This window comes from Dipteris shenzhenensis, chromosome 1 (assembly GCF_047967505.1).
Source record: "Dipteris shenzhenensis isolate YYH24624 ecotype China chromosome 1, Dip_SZ_1.0, whole genome shotgun sequence".
Classification (NCBI taxonomy): Eukaryota; Viridiplantae; Streptophyta; class Polypodiopsida; order Gleicheniales; family Dipteridaceae; genus Dipteris; species Dipteris shenzhenensis.
The window spans coordinates 47,836,879-47,862,023 of NC_141596.1; the positions used below are offsets into that span (position 1 = coordinate 47,836,879).

The 25,145-nt window shown below is 44.5% G+C and overlaps 1 protein-coding gene across 1 annotated transcript in view; it reads left to right on the plus strand.

Moving 5' to 3' along the window:
- LOC147905951 (alpha-mannosidase-like) overlaps positions 1-12,495 on the plus strand; it is a 263,387-nt gene extending 250,892 nt beyond the window's left edge. The window contains exons 25-29 of the mRNA XM_087375828.1: positions 10,950-11,060; positions 11,174-11,272; positions 11,450-11,497; positions 11,574-11,642; positions 11,826-12,495. Of these exons, the coding sequence (XP_087231954.1) occupies positions 10,950-11,060; positions 11,174-11,272; positions 11,450-11,497; positions 11,574-11,642; positions 11,826-12,020 (522 nt within the window). The 3' untranslated portion in view covers positions 12,021-12,495. The remainder of the gene's footprint in view (positions 1-10,949; positions 11,061-11,173; positions 11,273-11,449; positions 11,498-11,573; positions 11,643-11,825) is intronic.
- The last annotated feature ends 12,650 nt before the right edge of the window (positions 12,496-25,145 follow it).

Consider the following 25,145-nt stretch of genomic DNA (forward strand, 5'->3'; position numbering starts at 1 on the left):
GATCGAGGTTCGGGGCTGACCCTACTTGTCCTCGTTATCACATGGCAGTTGAGTCATTACAGCATTGCCTTTGGGAGTGCAAACAAGCATGGATGATCTGGAAAGGTGTTGCTAGAATTTTCAGCATCTTTCATACAGCACCTTTCTATATGACTTGGGGTTCAGTGGCTTGGTTATCTCTTACTGGCCCACACGTGTTTTTCGAGGGACATGATCCACATTCAGCTTTCATTGTACAGCGACACTTAGTGGAGTCTTGTTCCCTCCAGGATGTTCCCTTCACTCCTTTCAAAGCTGTTCATGCCTTAGTAGACACGTCTTGGGAGATTTTGGCTAGCATTGCAGCGTGGCATATTTGGAGATCCAGGTGTACAGAGGCAATGGAGGGTATCCAGGTTCACCCTTCCTAGACTATGGCGAGTATTTGGATTGACACAGTACACACTCTCATGGCCATTTGGGCGAGCATGTAGGGATCCTTCAGAGCAGCCAGCCATTGCCAGGAGAGTTACTTTTTTTAGAGTTTGGAGAGGATCTCCTTTCTTCTCTGATTCTTTTTCAGGGTTGAGATGGCATTTTCAGCCTCCGCCTTGTTTCTTTATTAGCTCATTTTGAGCTTTTTTTTCCTCATGCATTGCATGATGTACTCCCGCATTTGAACTTGCTCTTGCAGTTTTCATTCATACTTAATGAAGTAATTTTCTTGAAAAGAACAAAAATATTGCTGGTATCTTTTGATCTATTGCTCAGAATGAAATTCTGATAGCACGAACAGCTCCAAAAGGGGGATAAACCCCAGTTCAACTAATCAAAACTCTTCCGGGCTGCCCGATGCAGCTACACAACTTTCGGTATCTGAAATTGCCTAAAAAAACTGCACGCACAATGCAAAATGAAGTCGCCCAGCTGAGGAATGCTTTCCGGTGCAAAATCTCACAACAAAACTGAAGCTCAAGATGATGCGAAGCTCGCGGGATCTGAGGACAGTCAAAAGAGAAGTCGACCAGCAAGAACTAACTTCTTCTCCACCGCGACAGAAGTGCAACAGGAGCATGCGGGGAAGCAAGTAACAGGGCTGAAAGGACTAGCTCTGATACCACATGTAGGAACAAGAATGGAAAAGAGTTGTGAACACAAGAGAACAAGGAGTGAACACAAGTGAACTCCAATTGAAATGTTCAAATGAAACAATACAAGTACTGGTCAACCATAAAGTTGACTTATGGCCTACAACACCATATCTTTCTTTCTTCTTTTTTTCCAAGAAAAGTACTTCATTAAGTATGAATAAAAACCGCAGAGCAAGCTCAAGTGCGGGAGTACATCATGTCAAGCATGAAAAAAAACAGCTCAAAATGAGCAAGCACCGGGTGGCGGCTGAAAATGCCACCTCATCCCTGAAGGAGAGTCAGAGAAGAAAGGACAATCCTTCCAAACTCTGAGAAAAGCAACCCTCCTAGCAGTAGTGTTGGAGATAAGTGCACACTAAGTGTACTATTTCCCTAGTCTACATTTGTCTAAGTCTAGTCTAGTCTTTGTGTCTTGAGTGTGTGCCATGTGGCACCTCTACAATTATCCCATAAGCACTCTTGCTTTATGTCTTGTACTTTGGCCCATATATTCATGGGTCACATCATTGCAATCTATCTGTCTAGCTTGTGTCTTGTCTACACTCTTCTCAAGGTATTTCTTGTCTTTCAATCTTGTTATTATTTCATTTCTAGTTTCTAGTTCTTGCTTCCATATTCCAACATAGTATCAGAGCTAGGTTGATCCCTCTTCTCTCCCCTCAGTCTGCTATAGCCATAGCTGCCTCTTCTCAGATTTCTCCCCCGCTCAGCTGGTCGCCATCTTCATCTTCTGCCCGTCTTCTCCACGCTGCTGCCGTTCCTGCTGCCGCTGCAGATCTGCCTGCCATCTCTCTACCACGCTGCTGTCGTTCCTGCTGCCGCTGCAGATCTGCCTGCCATCTCTCTGCCAGATCTGCGCGCCAGATCTGCACGCCATTGCGCTGCCAGATCTGCTGCGCAGTTCTGCTCTCTGCCAGATCTGCGCATCAGATCTGCACAGATCTGGCGCTGCTGTAGCTCCTGCTCTTGCTGTCACTGCTGTAGCTCCCGCTCTTGCTGTCGCTCCTGCACCTGCATCAACAAACGAACATTTCGAAGTACAGTCAAGACTGTCCGTACAGTCCGTACGACTGTACGGAATCTGTACCTGCACAGGCCGCACCTCTCCAGCTGCTGTTTGCGATCTGCGCCATCTTCACGGAGATCTGTGCCATCTGTTCGTGACTGCCTTGGAGCTCGCGCTGCCTGCACCTCCTGGACCGCGCTCCTTTTTGCACCTCTGCCTCTGTCTGGGATTAAGGTACTGTGCATTGCCTCTTTCAGTTTGCTGAGCAGTTCCTTTTTTTTTTTGCTGGTTCCTCGTGCTTCGATGGGCTGTCACATGCTATGGCCTTGACAAAGTGGTGAGAGAACCGGCTTCTTGCATCTCTCCTTTCATTTATTTTTGCAATATTGTAAGGGAATAGACACTGCCCTTGCATCTTAGCAAGCGGTAAGACCTTCCCACATGGCATCTTCCTCTCATTCTCTCATGTCTATCGACAAATTCAATGGGTCCAACTTTCATACTCGGCAAATCAAAATTAAGTGCCATCTTATGAAAGGTCTTTGGGACATTGTTCACTGTGCTGCTCCCGAAGAATCCGACATTGAGCAAGTTGTCACTTATGTTCCCAATGCCAAAAACGACAAAGCCTATGCTATCATCTTGCTCGGTCTTGGAGATGATTACATTCATCACATCTCCGACATACAGTCTGCTTCTCAAGCATGGATCACTTTGGATACCCTTTTTGGACCCAGATCTAAAAACTCTAAGATTGCACTTATGATCTCATTCTTTGATCTACATATGCAGGAGGGAGCTACTATAGCCTCTCATGTCAATTATCTTCGCAGTCTTATGGTTCAGCTTGCATCAGTAAAGTCTCCCATCTCCGAAGGTATTGCTATTGCTGTGCTTCTTAAAAGCTTACCTGACACCTATGCTATTCTTGTCACTACCTTCAAGTATCACAATAATCCTTCTCTTGAAGGTATCATCAATGCTCTCCAAGAGGAAGAAAGAACTCAACAACGAAAGGTAACTGACACTGCATTTTTAGCAAAGAAAGGAAGTTCTAAGGTAAGAAAGCCTTGCACCCATTGTGGCAAAACTAATCATATGGAGAAGGATTGTTTCAAGGCTCATCCATGCACCATTTGTGGCCGTGATAATCACCGGGATAGGGACTGCTACTCAAAACCCTCTACATCAGCCCGTGCATATACCTCAGCCCATGTTGCTGCAACATCTCCATCAGCAGATCCTGCTGTTCCTTCCTCATATGATGAGAAGTGGGCTTTCTGATTACTTCTATTTCTTGTCTACCACTTTGACCACCGATGATGTAGGTCAAAGGGTTCTCGTGTCTTGGTCTTTCTGTTTGACTACATTCAGTCTTCTGTCTATCTAGTCTTGTCTGTCTGTCTATTTGTCTATCAATTTGACTGTGTTTTGTTTTAGATCCATCTTGTCCCTACCCTTGTGGACCCATAGAGGATATCACTTGAGGAGGGGTGTCGCAGGATCTTTGTCTGTCATGTCTTCTATCTTGTCTCTCAGTCTATCAGTCTTTATGTCTGTCTTCTAGTCTTTTCTTTCTGTCTTACTCCTAGTGTCCACTTAAGGAGGGTGTTGGAGATAAGTGCACACTAAGTGTACTATTTCCCTAGTCTACATTTGTCTAAGTCTAGTCTAGTCTTTGTGTCTTGAGTGTGTGCCATGTGGCACCTCTACAATTATCCCATAAGCACTCTTGCTTTATGTCTTGTACTTTGGCCCATATATTCATGGGTCACATCATTGCAATCTATCTGTCTAGCTTGTGTCTTGTCTACACTCTTCTCAAGGTATTTCTTGTCTTTCAATCTTGTTATTATTTCATTTCTAGTTTCTAGTTCTTGCTTCCATATTCCAACAAGTAGCAGTCCTGGAGGTTCCCTATATGTTCACCCAAATGGCCATCAAAGTGTGTATAATATCTGCCCTCAAAATGAGCAAGCACCGGGTGGCGGCTGAAAATGCAACCCCATCCCTAAAGGAGAGTCAGAGAAGAAAGGACAATCCTTCCAAACTCTGAGAAAAGCAACCCTCCTAGCAGTAGCAGTCCTGGAGGTTCCCTATATGTTCGCCCAAATGGCCAAAGTGTATATAATGCCCAGATACTGGCCATAGTCTGAGAAGGGTGAATCGGGGAGTCCTCCAAAGCCTCTGTACATTTGGCTCTCCAAATATTCCATGCTGTGATACTAGCCAGAATCTCCCAAGATGTGTCTACAGAAGCGTGGGAAGCTCTGAATGGAGTAAACGGAACATCCCGAAGGGAGCATGACATGTCGAACAAAGAAACTTGTGTCCATATCATGTCCCTCAAAGAAAGCCTGTGGACCAGTGAGTGACAACCAAGTGACTAATCCCCAAGTCATGAAGAAGGGTGCTCTATGAAAAGTGCAAAGTATCCTAGCAACACCCTTCCAAATTGTCCTCGCTTGAGTGCACTCCCAAAGGCAGTGCTGCATTGACTCAATTGTTGAGTGGCATCAAGGACATGTAGGGTCAGCCCCCAACCTGGAGCTCCATAGGTTCATTGCAATCCCTCCATGAATAGTAAGCCAGATGAATAACGTGATTTTCCTATTCCTGAGGGATTTTCAAAGCCTCCTCTAAAAGTTTTTCTGCATCTTTGTAGAAATCTGAAAAGTATCCCAATGAGGAGCTCTAGAGGGCCTCTAGCCCCTACAACTGAGCTGGAATCTCCTGGCATTTTTGACCGTGTAACGAAAGAATAGGATGCTCTTCTCTCGGTGCCCTGCAACTATCCACTCCCGTTCCCTTGGATCCCACTGCAAGGATCTAATAGGGGAACCTCCATACAGCCAAAGCCTCCAAGATCCAATAGCCAGGAGAACGGGGTCTGGATCAAGATACCACTGTGAGTCTCTACCCATCTCCATGTATCCTGCAATCCTGACAGGCTGAAAAGGAGCCTCCAAAAGAATGTCCTCTGAAGATCAGTGGAGTCTGCCTCCTGCTTGAACCTGAAAGAAAAGGGTATCCTCATGTGCATCCCGCAAGGCTATAACCTGCAGAGGGATACCTGTCCTCGAAAAAGCCCCCAACCAGGTGGACTCAGAAATAGGCAATTGGTCTGTATCCATCCACTCCACTGGTATGGCTGCATCTATTTGCTGCATCCTGGCTGCACTTCCTCTGAGGTGACTAACTAAACGAGCTCTCTGATCCTCTGGAAGCATCCTGAAAGCTTTCCAAGCACCGACCATGGGTGCACGTCCCAACTCCCATCTAGACCACTGCATATAATATGACATGCCCAGTGATCTGTCATGCTCATCTAGTACGCAATCATTCCACATGATGGGCTGCCTGTCAATTTCTTCACGAGAGGAGGGTGGAACTCTCCGAAGAGTACTTCTGAAGCTGTCCCAAGCCTTCAGAATGGCAGCCATGAGAGGGTAAGTAGGAGATCTGAGACGGGCTGACGTAAAGATCTATCTAGGGCTGTCCATCCAATCTCCTCCCTAAGAAGGTGTGCATGTCTGTATACTGCGTAAGAAAAAATCCTTCCAAGGCTCCTGACCAGGCATCAAACCACTGACCACCATCTTGTAGAGCAAGGCTCTACATATTGCAAGTCTGGATCAATAACATTGAGGCCCCCTTCCTCAGTGGGTAGAATAAGAGTCTCCCAAGCCACCTTGGCTATCACATCTGAAGTGCCGTCTAATCCACTCCACAAAAAAGTTCTGATAGGTCTCTTGAGTTGAGTGATACTGCTTGTAGATCGGCACCAACAAGAGCAAACAAACCAGGCTGTAGCCAACAGAACCTGGTTTACAACCACCACTCTGGATGCAAGGTCAAGTCTGGCCAAACTCCAAAATAGGAGTTTCCTCCTGATGCTCTCCAACACGGGAGCGAACTGCTGTGCTGGGGAAATGCCCACCCCAACCTGGCATCCAAGATACCTGACGGAGACACCCCTCTGAATCCAAAGTAAATCCAATATCAGCACCCCAATCTGGAGTGTCCTCATCACTAATCCAAAAACCATTGGATTTGTTCCAGTTAATGTGAGCCCCTGCTGCAATGCAAAATAAATCCAAGGCTATCTTGAAAGAGCTGAGTGTCTGTGGAGTGGCATCCAAAAATATAGCCGTGTCATCTGCTAGCTCACTATCCAGCAACTCATCTTCCTTTCTCAACGAAAGTCTCAGCCCAAAAATTTCAGCTTGAGCTCTGATATAGAGGCTCATAGCGAAGAGCCACAAATAAGGATAGAAAGGGTACTAGAGGGCCTCCCTATTGGACTGATTTGGATATCTGAAACCTATCTCCCCTGACTCCACCAATGAGTACCTGGCTATGGGCTGACCTGTAAAGAGCAGAAACCCCTCTAATCCACAAATCTGAAAATCCAAAGCGAAGAAGGGTTCCCTCTAAAAGACCCCAATCTACCCTGTCATATGCTTTTTCGAAATCCAGGAGTAGAATTGCCAGTCTATGGCCCTCATGCATAGCCCACTTAGAAGCCTCCCAAAATGAGAACATACTATCAAAAATGCTTTTGCCATGGAGAAAGCCTGTCTGTGTGTCATGCATAAGATCTAGCAGGATGGGCTGTAGTCGCAAGCTGATGTCTTTTGCCAAGATCTTATACAAAGTGCCCAGTAAGGTGATCGGTCTCCACTGAGACACTAAATTTCTGCAACCTCCTTTTGGGATAAGATGAATGAGACCCTCCGAGAGTGAGTCCGGCATCTCACTAGAGTCCCAAACGCCCTACAGGGCTGAGGTGATGTAATCCCCAATCTGATCCCAAAAAATAAAAAAAGAAGAAGGTGTAAGCCCATCTGACCTTGGACAACTACCCTTATGAAGGGCGGTAAGAGCGGTCCTGAACTCTATGTTGGTGAAGCGTGCATCAAGTGAGGCTCTCATACCTCTATCCACCAACATAGGAATATGCTGCCAATTAACCTGTCTAGCATCATCTCTGGCCTGTTAATCAAGATTTGCAGTCAAAAGGGAGGCATAGTAATCTGAAGCAATCTGCATGACGGCATCTGGATGTGTCTGAAGTATCCTGTCTGAGTCAACAAGCTACGAAACACTCTCCCTATTATGTCTAGGACTGAGAGTAGAGAAGAATTGCTTGTTGACTCTACCTCCGATCTGCGTCCAAAAAGACTCTCTGGCGTGAAAGGCATTCTCTACTCTATGATCTAAAAGTGTCTGCTGATGAGCCCTTGCTACAGCAAGGCGCTCCTGAATCCAAGCATCAGTGGGCCGTTTCTGCTCTTCTCTCTAAAGAGTTGCCAGCTGCTGTTGAATGGCAATCTCTCTCCTGTGAATCTCATCTCTCCTAATACTAGCAACAGAATGATAAAAGCTGCTAATATTAGTCAGGGCTGCAGCCACTTCTGATGGGGACGGCTGCCCACCCTGCAGGTGAGAATCCCAAATCCGTAGTACTGCCTCTGTGAGGCCCTTCTCTGCGTAGAGGGCATCTGGAATCCTGATATTGGTAGAGTAGCCTCTCGCCCAAGGCTCTGAAACCATCAAAACAACCCGAAAATGATATGAAGTGGAAACCCCTGCACTAATGCAAACTATCCCACCTCTATCCAGTGCCCAATCATCCACATAAAATGTGTCAATCCATGCATGGATAGGCATCCTTACTCTCCTGTTCAACCAAGAAAACAGAAGAGACTGTGGCTTAGTGTGAAAAGCATTGTCAACCAAGTATCTCTGCCACTGAACTGAAAAAGGAAGGCATCCCATGCTGCTCTCTCCAGGGAGTGAATGCCACCTTCCCTACCCCCTCTTTTGTCTGAAGGCATTTCAACCATGTTGAAATCGCCTCCAATAAGCCAAGAATCTACAATATGTGACCAAGAGAGCAACTCCTTTTAAAGGAGGACACGATCCCCTCGCAAGTTGGGTGCATAAAGGATAAGGAGGCCAACCTTACACCCGCCAATCATCAAAATAGCCTTATGTGCTCTAGAGGGGACTATGACTCCGTGTCCAATGACCAAGGGGAGCATCAAAGAAGAGATAGAAATGCAAATACCTCCCCTGGTGCCTGAGGCAGGTGACCAAAAAGTATGGCCAGAAAGAAGCTTACCTGACTTGGCATAATCTCTACCATCCAGCTTATGCTCTTGGAGCATAAGGATATCAATGGGACCACCTGAAATACCTGGATGGAGTTGGTTACGAATCAACTGCGTACGGCGGTGATGAGGTATACCACCAAGGCCTTGAACGTTTCAACTAACAATCCTCATCGACGGGAGGAGGAGGCCGGGTGAAAGGTCCTACCCGACCTGGTGGTGGAGAAAATCCTCTCCTATGAAAGAGTGCTCCTATCAAGTGGAGGAAAATCAACTGGTGAAGGAAAACCCACTCCAGCAGAGGTGGAAACCCTGTCCAAAGGAATCCCAATTATTGGCTTCCCCAGGGTAGAGGGTACCAACTCCTCCTCCGTCTCAAACTCTTCCAAATCTGCCAGTACTGCAAAAGAGTTCCTATAGGCGGGAATTGGCTTAGGAGTGCAAAGAATCCCTGCACCAGAGGGAGAAGGAGAAAAAACCCCCTTACCTTTATCAAGAGGTGAAGTGTGACTAACAAAGGGAGGGGGCTGATCAGGCACATCAGTGATATGATTTGAGGAAATGGGTTGCCCCTCCTAATGAGCAGGTGGGGGGACTGGGGCAACCACATGTACGCCTGCAGTAATATCACCTGCTTGTAACTGAGAATGGTTCGAGGTGGCTCATAGAGGTGGCGGAGTGTCAACAACCCTCACAGGCATCCAATGGGGTACTGCTACTGTGCGAGCTGAAGAAGAGGGTCTAGGTCTAGGGTCTGGTCCCGAAGGTCCTGGACGAGAAGGCGGGGCTTTGGTAGCGCATGCAGAAGTAGGATGAGAAGGTGGAGTAAACCGTTTGTTTCTTCTTCCTTGGGCAATCCCTGGCGAAGTGCCTAAGGGTCCTGCAAATCCTGCACACTGATCCTGTCTCCGAGCAACCTCAACTCTGTGTCGAAAAAAGGAACCATCTGGTCGCTGAAGCATAATGTGATCATCTGTATCAGGGTCAGAGACGATGACCCTGATTCGTGGCACCCCATCCAATCTGACAGTGTTTGCCATTGAAGAGGGCATGCCAGGGAGGGGAGGGATCTCTGTGACCAACCCAAAAATAACTCCTATGGACGGTAAGATTTGATGGTAGACCTGAGGAAGGCTTGGGAACCTGATGAAAAGTGAGGTAACCCTGCTATCTTCCTCTACTGGATCAAAACCCAAAGTGAAGGGTGTCAAAAAGATCCTCCTGGAGCTCAATGCCAAAGGACTAGCCCTGAGTATTGAATCTGCTGCCTTTGGAGAATCAAATACCACCTGGAAGAACCCTCATCCGAGCAAACGAACATCGGTGAGGTGCCCAGGTAAAGCCGAAAGCATCCAATCCCTAGCATGTAGCTTGGAGGGGTGGGAACCGTGGATGCAAGCAAAGAGTGAGGTGGCATATTTCTGCTCTGAGTGTGTCTTGAGCTGCTGAAGCTCGTCTTTGGAAAAGATAACTGTTTTGGTGGCTGGTGGAAGCAGTCGAGGATTGGCTGAATGGGAACCCATTCGTCAATCAAGGTGGAAGGGCCGACACGAACACGAGGATGCTCTGTCCATCTGACAACCTGTTGCCAGAGAGAGAAAATCTCTCTCTTGTTCCGTCAGGGGATGAAGAGGGGGGAGAGGGAGGGAGGGAGGTGGTGAAGCAGAGGTAGGGGCAGAAGGAAGGGGCGGGGGAGGGGAAGGGAGGCGGGGTAGGAGTGGGAAGAAGGGAGAAGTGGGAGAGGAAGGAGGGGCAGCGGGGGGGTAGGGAGAGGAGGGGAGAGGGCAGCGGGGTAGAAGGTAAGAGGCAGGTAGGGGGAGCAGGGTAGGAGGTAGAGGTGGGTAGGGGGAGCAAGGGGTAAGGAGGGAAGGGCAGTGGGGGGGTAGGGAGAGGCGGAGTGAGCAGCAAGGGAGAGGAAAGGAGCGGGGTAGGGAGGGAGTGGTAGCGGGGAAGGGACGGCCCTCATCATGTGTTGCAAGGGAGGCTAAGTTTGGTAGCCTAAGGTCTCTATGGGATCTAGTGGCTTATCCAAAAGAAGACTGAAAAATGTAACTCTCCTGGAAGTGGTGGCTACTCTTGAGGATCCTTGCATGCTCGCCCAGGTGGCCATCAGAGTGTGTACTGTGTCGGTCCAAATACTAGCCATAGCCTGAGAAGGGTGAACCTGGGTACCCTCCATCGCCTCTGTACACTTGGCTCTCCAAATATGCCGAGCTGCAATGCTAGCCAGAATCTCCCATGATGTGTCTATTGAGGCATGAGCAACTTTGAAAGGAGTGAAGGGGGGGGGGAGGACCCACATTAGACCATGCTAATTTGGAAAATTTAGCAGAGAATCATCATAGTACATCTCTTTTTTTCCCAGACATGCAAACACTGCAAAAATATTTTCTGCCAGAGTGTTGGTTTAGCAAAGACTTGGGAGTTACGTAGTCTGATTTCCCACATGTTTTTAAGACTCTCTCTCTCTCTCTCTCTCTCTCCTCGCCCCCCCCCTGCCCCCCCCCACCACACCCCCATCCTTCAATCTCATGTAATTTCCACTCTAACATTCATGCTCTGTTGTTCTCTTCCAAAAATCTAGATATAGGCCTAAGAATGATGTAGTATTGTCCCCTTGCCCAATCATTTTTTCTAGATTGAAGAAATGTCCTTCATATTACAAAATTTTACAAATGTTTCTTATGTATTTTGAAGGTCCAAGGAAAATATTTTGTACATGTTGACCTCGTCAACAACGGATCACGATGGCGTCGCTCTACTGGACAACAAGTGTATTCCCCTTTGCAGCTTGCATTTACAAGCCAGGTAGACACATAAAGAAGGCCATGCATTCCAAATATTGGCAATATAAGTCATTCAAGACAAATAATGTCATAATTTTCATTGCATGCTTCATAACCTCATTGATTTTCTGACAGACTGAAGGAGAAAACTGGATTTCTTCACACACTCCTATATTTTCGGCTATGGCCCCTGGTTATAACCTCCCGGAAAATGTGGCACTTATAACCCTGCAGGTGTACTGTGCAAGCCATTCTGAACTATTTATATGGAATGTTCTAGGTTCTGGATAGATTAGGGAGACTGGGAATCTTGAGGTTTCAATCCATGAAGACTAGGACAAAGCAGTAAGGTTCTTTTGTAGAAATTCTGGAATCATTTCATACCTAAATATCTGGATGTGCGATTTACAGGAACTTGATGATGGGAACGTCCTGTTACGTCTTGCCCACCTATACGAGGTAAAATTCTGACTGTGGATACCACAGTGGTGACAATGGAAATGGCAATACAAGTTCCTAACTCTGTTATTTTCAGATGGACGAAGAGAAAGTTCTGTCTACAAAAGCATTTGTCGATTTGAAGAAAGTTTTTCCAAATCAGGAGGTGGCAATTCTTCATACCTCAATAGCTGAATTTTGCCTTGCAAGTAGTCAATTACTATGAGAATCCTCTGAAATTTGGGAGTTGAGTGAAAGAAATGTACCGGTCTTCTTATGGGACAGCTAAATGTCTTCCTATAATGCTTCCTTCAGTCAATGTTCTGATTTCAAGTGTGCATCCGTGCAGATTAAAAATATTACAGAGCTAAGTCTTTCAGCAAATCAAGAGAAGTCAGCTATGAAGCCTCGATTAGTTTGGAATATAGAAGGGAGTGATAATCATCCACAGCAGCCACTAAGAGGGGGACCGGTTGATCCAATCCAATTAGAGGTCGAGCTGGGACCTATGGAGATACGGACATTTCTCTTGAGTTTCACCTGAGCACCCAATTTTATAGAGCAGCCTCAAAATTGACAGACATTATTGCTTCTGATAGTTAAGTACAGATGCAAGATGGCAGTTGTAATATGTTGTTCGCAAACAAGAAATATATTTCAAGTTCATCACAGATGCTTTGATTCTGAGGGCATGGCCATATCATGTGAGGATAGAGAAATGCTAAACACCATCCTATGAGTCGATGATGTAAATTGGTTGAAAATAATAGGACTGTTCTTCACACACCTGCACAACAGTTCTCTTTATTGGCCTTGCTAGGCAAAGCATACTCGATAGTAGCATTTTCAACTGGCCCTGCTAGGCGTACCTTCCTAGCTAGTAGCGTTTTCAACTGGGGTTCTTGTAGTCATGGCAGTTTGGGCACACGCTGCTTTGCCTATCAGTGTCACATGCGTCACTTTTTTTTTTTCAATGCCCCTTTTGTTCAAGTGATCGAATCAAATAATTATTCTCACGTCGAGAGTTTCCATGCAAAAAAAGATTAGTGTATTTTACTTTCATTCTCATATTTTTTTTCTTCAGCATTTTTGTTGTGTCCAAAATGGTGTTGGTTTAGCACGGTGTACTCAAATTGCTCCACGGGCAACCCACATGGCACATGAGTGCCCATCATTTCCTTCACCAAGGTGATTGCCTAACGAGTGGTCCAGTCTCAATCAGGTATTATTGGAGGGCAAAGGCCACTTGTGCAGGGTGCAAGAGCTGTGTAAAACTAGCAACAATTGTGGATGTTGATGCGATACTACTTGTGGCTTCAGCATAGGTTACGGTGCAATTGGTCAAACGGAGCAAATTATGGTGCGGTGATGGTTTCAACTACAAAACCAAAGCATTGATTTAAGAGCTACTACACTCCCTGCTCCCCTTCCAGGCCTCTCTCTCTCTCCCTCCTCATCTACTTTCCTGCTGCTCCCCACAGCCTCTAACACCCCCGTCTAACTGATCCCGGCTTGCCTTCTTCCTCCCTGCTCGCGGCAGCCCTCCCTACTAACTACCTCCTCTCTCTACTAACCTTCTCTTTCCCTCCAGCCCTGCAGCTCCCTCATCCTCCTTGCCAACCCCTCTCTCCCTCCTTAGCTGCAAACCTGCTGCTTTTTAACTTGCAGTTCTCCCTGCTGCTTTGCCTTCTAGCGAGCTTGCTTCTGCACTCCCGCCCTTCAGCTCCCCTCTTTCTTGCCTCTTCAAAGCGATGAACAAACTTTTTGGTTACGAGTCAACATCCCTTCTTTGATTGTTGAATGGATTCCCATTCAGGCACTCCTTGTCCAATTCCACCACCGCAAGAACCTGCATTGCAACTGCAGTTCAAAAGACCTAGAGTTCCAAAGCTCCACCTCTCTATTTGCTCATATCCATGGGTCCCACCCCTCCGAGTTACAGGCTAGGGACTGGGTGCTTGCTGATTTACCTTTAGACCTCTCCCCCCACCTTTTAGATATTCAATTATTGGAATGGGTTTTTCCTAGGTGGCTTTTGATGCTTCTGGGGCTGTGAGCATAGTAGTGCTCAAGGCTAGTTCCTTGGCAGTTGGTTCCAGAAATATTTTTTTTCATTCCCTTCACATTCAGGCTTTGACCTTGTAGAAGAGGACATCTTGGTTACATCACTCTTCATCAGATTCCCTTGCCTTCTAGGTTTATCATCGACGCCTTGCCATGATCAAAGCTTTGTTTGGGCAGGTCACAAAGATCCCCCACTTCTTGGTTACCCTCTTCCACAGCGAGAGGCTATCAGGTTTGATGGGGTTCCCAGAGTTAGGGTCATGTTTTTGACCCTAACATTTCAGATGACCACATTTTCAGTAGAGAGTTGAGATCGCGGGCTGATAGGATCTGTGTCAGATTCGCAGGACCTTTGGGCATTTTGTTAAGAAATGGAAAGATGAGTCAGTTTGATGTGTTCTGGTGAGAGTTCTAGTCACATTGGGAGTTATCCCATATGCATTGGTGTTCATATGTGTGTGTGCTCTATATAAGAGCTATACTTGTCTAGTATCAAATCAATCAAGTATCAAGCTACAAGCTCTTTGGTCTACATGTGAGTACTTTCATTCTCCTACCCGCATTTTCTGCTACGTGTCACATTGGGAGTTATCCCATATGCATTGGTGTTCATATGTGTGTGCGCTCTATATAAGAGCTATACTTGTCTAGTATCAAATCAATCAAGTATCAAGCTACAAGCTCTTTGGTCTACATGTGAGTACTTTCATTCTTGTACCCGCGTTTTCTGTCCATACAATTCGTCCGTATCAGCCTGCTTTTGTCCTCGTAATGCATGTCATTGCTGCTCATTAGCTCTTCTTCTCCACATGAGCTAGTGAGCTGGGCTATCCTCACTTTTTGCTTCTCCATCTCTTTCGTGATGACGTCTGTATCCTCCACCTCTTTGCTCGTGGAGAAGTTAAAGGGCCAAGGCTTTCTTACTTGGCAAACGAAGCTGCAGTTGCTTCTCATGAAGGAAGGAATATGGGACGTCAATGCAACTGATGCCATTCCAACGGATCAACAACAAATCAAACTTTGGAAGCAGCAGAATGACAAAGCTAGTACTCTTATTGGGCTATGCTTGGTAGATCCTCTCATTCATCACGTCAACTTCAAATCCAAAGCTAAGGAGATAAGGCACGAATTGGAGAGCCTATTTGGTAACAAGGTTACTAACTCCAAAGTTTTCTGAAATTGAAGTTTTATGAGCTGAAAATGTAAGAAAATGAAGAGCTAGGTGATCGTCTCTCCAAATTTCACTCTCTTGTTCAACAATTGTCAAGTTTAAAGTGCCCTTCAGATGATGAGGACAAGATGGCTGTCCTAATCAAAAGTATGCAAGGTATTTCTTGCTTTGAGCAAACCATTGAGGTCCTATGACTTGCAGCTACCACATTTGACGATTTGGTTGCTCTTCTTATCGAGAAAGAAGGCCGGAACAAGGAAAAGGAATCTACTCCTACATTCGGCACTGAAGAAGCTCTTATATCTACAAGAAAATGGCAAGCCAATAAGAATATCATATGCAGATATTGCAAACGGAAGGGTCATATTGAAGCATGCTCCTTCAAGAAGAAGGAGAAAGAACAAGAACGACACCATGCTAATCTTGTTTCTGCTGATACACTAGAGGAGATTCCAGACCTCGACCACGCACTCACTGCCCATGTCAACCTCGTTGAGGATGACAACCCATATGTATTCTGATTTCTCTTATGTAATAAAGGTTCTCTGCCTTGAGTAGTTCCTCTAAAATGAATGTTTGAAGAGTCAATAAAGGCTCTTTGCCTTGGATAGTCCTCCTAAAATGATGTATTTCTTTTATATTTATGGTGTGTGGCTCCATGTTCCTAGTTAGTCCCTGGAGTCAAGAGGGGGATGTACCATGGGAGCCATGTATTGGCATTGATAGGGTCTAGTTATCAGACCTGGCATATGAGTTCCAGGATCTTGGTACATCGGTTTTCTAAACCGCTGAAGTGGTCATGCATCCATGTTGAGACATGAGCCTCTGAGTCAAGTTTGGGATGCAAAGCCATATTAGTGCTCAGTCCGACCTCTGAACCATGCTCAAACTTCAGCCTCTGAGTTAGCATGAGAGCCATGTCTAGTTCAGACATTGCATAAAGTAGTACATACCGTCATTGTCATGTTTTGTCCTTGGTTCCATTCCACTAGTCACTCACCTTTCCTCCAAGGGGGGGTGTTAGGAAATGGAGTCAAGATGAGTCAGTTTGGTGTGTTCTAGTGTGAGTTCTAGTCTAGTGTGTCCTATGGATGCCACGTGTCACATTGGGAGTTATGCATTGGTGTTCATATGTGTGTGTGTGCTCTATATTGGAGCTGTACTTGTCTAGTGTCAAATTAATCAAGTATCAAGCCTACAGGCTCTTTGGTCTACATGTGAGTTCTTTCATTTTGTTCAGTGCTGCTGTTATTTCATTTCCATTTCATTATGTCTTTCTTTGACAAAAAAGGGCAAGATTTTGACATCCGGATGGGCACAGGACCTAAAAAAATGGTTCAAGAAGTGGGAAGTAGAAGAGTATTTAAACTACTCTTCAGAGGAGATTGATGAAGAGGCTTTTCATTATGACCTGCTGAATGCACTACACAGGAAATGGCAAACAGCAGAAAACAAAGATAAATTTGAGTACTATCGCACATATATCAACCCCGAATATTGGTCAATTTATACAGGAAGGGAGACAACAACGCAGAAGTACATGTGTACACCTATAGCAGTGCATAAACGGAGGGCTTTAGCCTCACTTCGCACCCGATCACACCAGCTGCAAATAGAAACAGGGGGATGGAAAAAGATGCCAAGGGAGAGTAGAATATGCCAACTATGTGATCAAGGTATGGTTGAAACAGAAGAACACATGGTAATGATATGCCCTCACTATGCACACATTAGGGAAGAGTTCAATCACCTCCTTGAGGGACATAACAAACTGGCTGATTTGCTGCATAAAGGGTCACCTTCAGCTTTAGGAACATTTGTGTATAAGCTCTTCAAGCATAGGAATCCACCTGAATCCTAGAAGGTGGTTTCTCTTTCCACCCTCCCATCTTCGGGAGGAGCTTTCATGTACTTGTGATATTGTATTGCCCAGGTCCCATAGGCCGGTTTTGGTCTTCAGAGGACGATAATATATTCTTCTTCTTCTTCTTAGTTTCCGTCCGACACTCCTTCACATCTAGCACCTGCTACCTGTCGTGCACATGCTATCTAGCATTAAGTTGCAGTTAGAGTCGGCACTCCACCACCCACAGATCAGAAGGCCCCTTTTCTTGCCTTGGACCTTGCTTAGGTCTAGGCTGCAGATATTCCAAGACTAGTGATTCTCCTAAGTTTTGGTTGGGCTAGTGATTCTCCTAAGTCACAACTGGTGTTTCCTCAAGACCTGCTTTGAGGCTAGGGATGATGCTTCTTTAGATCCTTCTCCAAAACCTAGCCTACCAACTAAGAAGCCTCCTTCCACCTTGGCTTTACAGGCTCCACTTCTTGACCGTGGGAGGGATGTGGCTCCAGCCTTGCAAGTAGGCGTTTTAAAATTTATGGACACCAGTGCCGTATGTGGTTCGAAGGAACTCTTTCTCTCCTCTAGCTATTTTGGAGGGGTAGAGTTTGTGCTTCTATATTCAAATGATGCAGTTTTGGCTTTCCATCATTAGAGCATCTCCTTCCACGAGAGTGGGGGCTTTTCCCCCTACGGATTCCCCTCCTCTCTACTACTCTATGAGATCTTCTACATAGAAGGGAGGTGTTTTCGCCATCAGCTCGGGTAAGGTTTTCAAGCCTTCTTCCTCCCGCCAATTAGGATTAGCTGCAACATTCAGGGCCTTGGCGGTGTGCCTCAAGCCACTAAGGTAGTCGGTCCATAATCATCCTCATCTAGGTGTCATTGGGGGTCGTAGTGTTATTCTCTTTATTCAAGAACACAAACTAGATGCTAAAGATTGTGCAAAAGTCTGGCAAATTGTTGAATGGTCAAACCGTTTGGTCTCTTGCTTTGGGCACTAGGAGAGGAACTTGCATTTCAGTTTGGTATCCTTTTACCCTCTAGAGCACAATGGATTATCTTGTTGAATGGGGACCTTAAAGTTGGTCTTCTCAACCTGTATGCCCCAATAATAGAGGGGATCGTGTTCTTTTTTTAAAAGAACTTCTCTCTTTGGGCCCAATAGCAGACTCATAGATTATAAGGAGACAAAAAGGAGGGCAGAGAGAAGGTGGCATTCACTCGAGAGCATCTTGGGATGCGTTCCTTTTCAGTTTAGTGGCAAAGATGTTAGGACAAATAATGCCTTTACACTTTGCCTCATTCGCTCTCGTCCTCATGATCAATTAGGAGAATCTAGATGCCCATCCACTCGTGGATAGACAGATTTTATGTTGATGATTGGGCACTTGATCGAGGTGGTTCAGTATGCATTGCACCAAGGATTTCCACTTCATATGAGTTTCTGATGGTTACGATGATTTTGAGCCTCATTTGAGATGCTGATCTACTAGTATCAGGATTCCAAATGCCTTGTATGTAGAAGAGGGCATCACAAAGGATGTTTTACATATTTCAGTGTTCATTTGTGGGGTGAAATGCCATCTCCTTCACATGTGGTAGTCATCCCTCTTTGGTATCAGTGATTTTTATCATTCTATTGCTAGTAATAGGAGACATGAGATTCTTAGATAGGAGATTGGCCTCTGTCGGCAATTAGTAGCCCTACAAAGGGAATAGCAAAATGGGTCTACAGATGCTTGGATATGAGAGTGTCTTGAAGCTGCTGTAACAAGGGCTTATCTGTCAGAGAGAAAAGTACGCCTTTCATGCATGGGAGTCCTTTTGGATTCAAATGGGAGGAAGAGTCGATATACACTTCTTCTCTACTCTTAGCTCGAGACATGGTAGACAAAGTATTCTACAATTACATCCTCATACCGTCATGCATATAGCTACATATTTTGATATATCTCTCTTTCAGTAAGATCCTGACACATTTGCTAGAGATGATGCCAGAAACAGAGTTTGGCAAGGTATTCTGACATTGGTGAAACTAGACATGAGAGTCTCACTTGATGCACATGTCAATCATCAATCCAGAATTTAGGATAGCACCTTTTGTCTTCACAAGGGCAAATGGGTTGACACCTTCCTTTTTTATCGCTATTTGGGAACCATGTTACTTCAGCCCTGCAGGGCATTTGGGACTCAAATACTATGTTTGATTCACTTATAGAGAGTCTCATTCATCTTAGAGGTTGTAGGAATTTGTTTCCCAATGGAGGCCCATCACTCTTTTAGAAACCTTTCACGAGATTTTTGCCAAACCTATCAATCTACATTTGCAGACCATTCTTCCAGACCTCATCCATGATAAGTTCGTTCATGACAGGAGCATTTTTTATAACTTCACATTAGGCTATGTAAAGCGGCCACATTCTTGCCATTCTATTCTTACATTTCAAGAAATCTAATGATGGAGTAGATTTTGTGTTTTTGGGAGGGTACTAGTCTATGCTTTGAATTGTCAAACGCTTAGATTAGAGGGGTTTCCTCTTTGTAGAGGTTAGCACATAGACAAGTGCTTATCAATGGGGACAAAGGAGAGGGATTTCACATTTCTATATCAATCCGGCAGTGATGCCCTCTTGCCTCTTTCTTGTATTTATTTGTGGCTGAAGCCATGAGCAGCTTAGTGTGAAGAAGAGTTGAGTCTTTGGTAGTTTTTGACTATAAGAATGGAGTGATGATTCTCAATGCTTTCAACTTCTTTTGCTATGCAAATGATGAAGAGTACAATATCTTGAAGCTGTTATGTGCACTTCTAATTGTGACAAGGGTGATTCTTAAATGAATGCATGTATATACAATGTTTTCATGGTGCTGGTTGGTCACTTATTTTTGAAGATTTTATTGAGGATCACATTGTGGAGGGTTTTCAACAAGTGGTTATGCATAATAAGTTGGTCTTGGTATACTAAGGCTCTAGGGGATCTTGTCTGGATCTTGTTTGCGATATTATTTGGATCTTGGTGTTTCTTTTTTATGTTTCATCATGGTGAAGATTCTAGTGTTTTGAGAGACTCAAGGGAAAGACCCGGAGTCTTATCTTCGCGATTTTGTTGGAGGATGCCGGCTTTCTGGATGGTCCATGAAGGATCGAGCGGAGATTTTACCTAATTTTCTCAAAGGTGTAGTCTTGAGTTGGCATGAGGCCTTGTCGGACTCTACCAAGGAGAACTGGGACCAAGTAGTGGCTGCAATGAAGCAAAGATTTGGGGCAGTGGAGTCACCAAATGCTTTGATGTTGCAGTTGGACCAGTTCTGTCAAGGAGAGGGTGAGATGGTCTTTGCGTTGGCTATCCGATGTGAAACTTTATGAACAAAGTATGAAAGGGTAGCTTTGTGAGCTATGGCATCTGCATCATCGGTCTCTCAAAGTCTCATAAGGATGGAGCACTTAAAGATGAGTAAATTTATTATGGCTTTGAAGCCTCGTCTTCGCTCAAAAGTAATGAGTAAAGATCCAACAGAATACGTGGAGACACTTTGCATTGCGACCAAGAAAGAAGCTTCCCTAAAGATCGAATCCTCTTTTGTGTCTTCAATAGCTTTAACTTCTAAGGTGGAGGTAATGGGCACTCCTCAGGTAGCAAAGTCCTCTGAGTTAGATCATAATATCTCCCAATTGATGGCGGAGTTTGCTGATTTGAAATTGCATTTGATTAATGCACGACAACCTAGAGCACCAAAGAGTGAAGATAGGCCTCGAGATAAGAGTGGGGTCACTTGCTATGAATGTAATGAAAAAGATTACTATCGCTCCGAGTGTCCTAGATTGAGAAAGAAAGAAGAAAAACAAGTATCCTTGTTAGAAGCTTCCTTAGGGGATGAGGAAAGAGAGGTAATGATGGCTAAATGGGAGCGTGGTAAAGCAAAAGAAGAAGAAAGCAAGGAAGTAGATGAGGAACATCAGGAAGAAAGACACCGTAGTAAGAAAAAGAAGGCATCTAGAAGGAGAATTAGCCAGTCAGACTTTCCTTTAGGACAAGGCATTGGAAGCTATGACTTGTTGTCCGCCGATCTTAAAGAAAAGGAAGCTCATATCACCTTTGGTCAATTACTTGCTTTGTCTCCAAAACTACGAAAGGAATGGGGAAAGCTAGCAAGCACAAGAGTGTCAAAGAAGAAGAAGAAGAAAAGTGCCATTCTTATTATTCAAAAGATAGATATAGATGTTGGTGATGATGTACTTGTGGTTGATGTGATAATTGATGGTCAAGTGATTTCTAATGTGTACATTGATGGAGGTACATTGATTAATTTCAGGAGTGAGAAGACCATAATAGATGCTGATTTAAAATACTCTAGTACTACCTCTCCTTATCACATCAAATTGGCTGACAACACTAGGGTAAAGACCTTGGGAGTTGTAAAGAATCTAGAAGTGGATATATGTAGAATTTCTATGCCGACTACTTTTCAGGTGATCCCTACCAAGCCAGATGCACATGCCTATCCATTGATTTTGGGAAGGCCTTGGCTACGCAAGGTGAAGGCTGTTCAAAAGTGGGATACTAGAGAATGTATTTTGCAGGAAAATGATAAGAAGGTGCGCTATAACATCAGAAGCCATAAAAATGAAGTTGTCAAGGAGGAGTCTTCAACATCAGAGAGTTCAAGCTCTGACTTAACCGATGAAGAAGAAGAGACAGGGTGTATGTTATGCTCTAGCTGAGATAGCATGATCTCAGAGCACGTCGCCAACCTGCTCCGTTCATCGACACCTCATCGAAATTTCCCGCAACCCGAACTCTACCACCACGTTGTTCGTCGTCACGGGCAACACCCTTCCAATTCGTCGTACGTCACGAGCAGCTACATTCCTTCTCTCCCGTTCGTCCAGCCTTTGATCTCTACCATAGGCTCTGATACCAAAATGAAACGAACCTAATTTCTATCTCTCTCCTTGGCTTCATGAATCACGGGCGATGGCATTCGGTATATCCACCCAGCCTTACTTTTGTGGATCGCATTTCGTCTATCACGTAATTTCTTTGTCTCATGCCTATCCACAAGATCCACAACTCCCTAGATGGTTCCCTCTACCACATGTCATCATTTTAGTCCTTTTCTTGGTACACCATTTACCCCTCTCTTGGGGCATAATTAAACCATTTGCCCCTTGGCATTATTACACATTTAGGTGCACCTAGGCCTTAGCACTCAGAACCACCTAGTCAATGCCATTTCACCCTCACCTAGGACCTTGGTAGTTACTTCTCTTGACCATTTATTTACGCACATTAAATATTACAGAAGTCGGTCATCTAAGAGAAAATGCCCACCGATCTTTCCAAGGTCATGCTATCTCCGCTAGAGCATAACAGTGTAGCTCCGAGAAGTCCAGCTCAGAGGGTGAGGTGGAAGGAGTGGCCTTTGTCTTGGTGCTGATCGGGATGAGTCAGGAGGGAACAAGAGGGAACAAGGTGGTGGTACAAAATCCTGTAGAGATACTTCATGTGGAGGATGTGGAGCACACTAAACGACGCCAACGCAATGAAGAGCATCTTAGTGACTCTCTATCAGGTAGTGAGAAGCTCCAGTACTTGGATATGTTAGATGATTTTCCATGTCTCTTTGTAACAAGCTATTCACAGGTTCGACCAGTTTCTCTTGTGGAGCACAAGATTGAGTTGAATCTAGAAAGCAAGCCAATTGTGCAATGCTTAAGGTGATTGGAGATGATCCAAGCTGAGGCACTAAAGAAAGAGGTAACATAACTACTTGAGGCAAGATTCATCTTTCCTATTGATGATTCAGAATGGATATCTCCTGTAGTTATCACACCAAAGAAAGGAAATAAGTGGCGGATTTGTGTAGACTTTCGTCCTTTGATTGAGTGCATGCACTAAGAGGGATCATTTTCCTTTGCCATTCCAAGATGAAATACTAGACCAAGTAGCAGGGCATGAGATGTATTCTGTATGTGATGGGTATTCTAGGTACTTTCAAATTCCTATCCGGGAAGAAGATCAAAAGAAAACATCATTTGTCACACCTTAGGGAGTTTTCGCTTACAGAGTGATGCTATTTGGATTGAATAATGTACCAGCTACATTTCAAAGGTTCATGAGTCAAGTGCTCGAGCCTTACTTGGGAAAGTTCATAAGAGTATTTTTGGATGATTTTTGCATTTATTCTCGGCGCATAGATCACATGAAGAAGTTAAAGATGCCTTAGCTAGGATTGATGAAGCAAAAGGGTGTCTAAATCCTACCAAGTGTCATTTGGCTCAAACAAAAGTAGTCTTGTTGGGCCATATTGTGTTTGAAGAAGGCTTGCAAATGGATCCTGACAAGGTTCAAAAATCATGGCATTGCCAAGTCCTGAGAGTGTCACTGTTGTTCGCAAAATTCTAGGAAAGAGCAAGTATTATCAACGCTTTTGTGATGATTTCATAGAGATAGTGCATCCCATGAACATGTTGACAAGAAAAGGAGTTTCTTTCCAATGGGGTATGGAGCAACAAGAGTCTTTTCAGCAACTTAAGGAGGCCATGAGTCACGGCCCAATATTGAAGCCCCTTGATTGGTCTCAAGACTTTTATGTAAATCCAAGTGTATCTTTGCATTCAGTTGGTGCTGTATTACTACAAAAAAGAGAGGCAGGTAGAATGCAACCCATCTATTATGCCAGCCGACAGCTTACAGAGGTGGAAACAAGGTATGAAGAAATGAAGCAGCAAGCCTTCTCTTTGGTGTTTTCAATCAAAAAATTTTGCTCCTATTTATTACGTCGGCCATTTTTCGTCCTTACCTCCCAGTCTGTATTAGCATATCTAGTTCGCAGGCCTAATCCTAGGGGGAGATTTGCAAAATGGTTGTCAGAGCTTCAAGAGTTCTCTTTCTCTTTTGTCACTGAAAATACCACTAGGTCCACTATGGCAGATTTGCTCATAGGACAGTAGGATCTAAGAGAAGAAAAGAAATATAAGGAGGACCTTATGATGAAAGGGAGATACCAACAATAGCTTTTGTGTTGTATTTTGATCGGGCTTTTAGTCCTTCATGCCAACAAGGAGCCCGGGGGTTAGTCCTGATGAATTCTGAAGGTCAAGAGGTATGCGCAAGAGGACAAGAGCTTCTAGGTATCACAACTAATAATACAGCTAAGTATAATGCTTTGATTCTTGGTTTGGAGGATTGTCTTTAAAGACAAGTTAAAGAATTGGAAGTAAGAGGAGATTCTCAGCTCATTATAAAGCAAATGCAAGGGCATTACAAGACAAGAAGTCCTCATTTGAAGGAGCTTAATCAAAAGGCTATGGCACTATGTAGTCAATTTGATTTTTGCAAGTTTGTTCATATAAATAGAAAAGAAAATCAAAGGGCAGATGAGTTAGCTACTCAAGCCATTGTAGTATAAGACCGGGGGGTGGTTTCTTTGGTAGACACTGGATGGCCAGAACTACAAGATGTTCATCAATATGTGGAAGAAGGCATGTTTTCTTGAGGGTTAACTCCATAACAGAAGCGGAGATTGGTAAGGAAGGCTTGTCCCTATACCATTATTGATGACATTCTTTATAAATTGGGAAAAGACAAGGTGCTCCGTCGGGTGGTCCATCCCATGGAGACTAGGAGAATCCTAGAAATGTGTCATGAATGCTCCAGTCATTTTGTTTCAGCGAGCACAGCTAGGAGAATTCTTAATGCAGGTTACTTTTAGCCACACCTCCATAAGGATGTATATGAATGGTGTCGAAGTTGTAAAGTAGTTTAGAAACGTTTCGTTACCAATCAAACGCGTTTCATTGTGACTATGATGCAGATGGAGGAGCAGTGTCACTGTTGATCTGCTGGTTTTCTAGAGATGATCTCGCACTGCCTCTAGAGCTATCGTAGCGCATTGAGGATTTGGATGGGAGCCCTCAGGATTGAGACCCGTATGTAGAGTCTTCAGAAGCTAAAAGTTTGGAAGGCGACAATTGATTCCTTGGCCCTTGAAGCCTATCCCAGCATATGGACCATTTGAGAGGTGGGGGTTGGACTTTGTGGGACCACTCCCTCGCTCATCTCAGGGCAAGCATTATTTATTAGTGGCCACAGATTATGTGACTCGATGGGCAGAGGCTATGGCCACAGCCAATAGCAAGACAAGCACAGTTGCAAAATTTCTCTTTAATCAAATTTGTTCACGCTTTGGTTGTCCTTTGGAAATTCTCACTGATGGAGGAATCTCTTTTAGAAATGAACTAATTGAAGATGTGGTGCATAAGCTAAAGATAAATCATAGCATGTCCACGCCATACTATCCCCAATGTAATGGCTTGGTTGAGAAAACAAATGGATTGTTATGCAATTCAATGCAATTCAATGGGAAAGCTTGTAGACACCAAGAAAAGACATTGGGATAGGCACTCAGCAGAAGTTTTATGGGCTTACAGAACCACACACAAGCTATAGTTATTGGGTTTACACTATTTCAACTAGTGTATGGAATAGAAGCCATTTTGCCAATTGAATTGGAGATAGATAGTCTTCGCACTGTTGTTGCAATAATAGAAGGACAGGAGGATGCCTATGCTCAACGCGTGGTACGGCTAG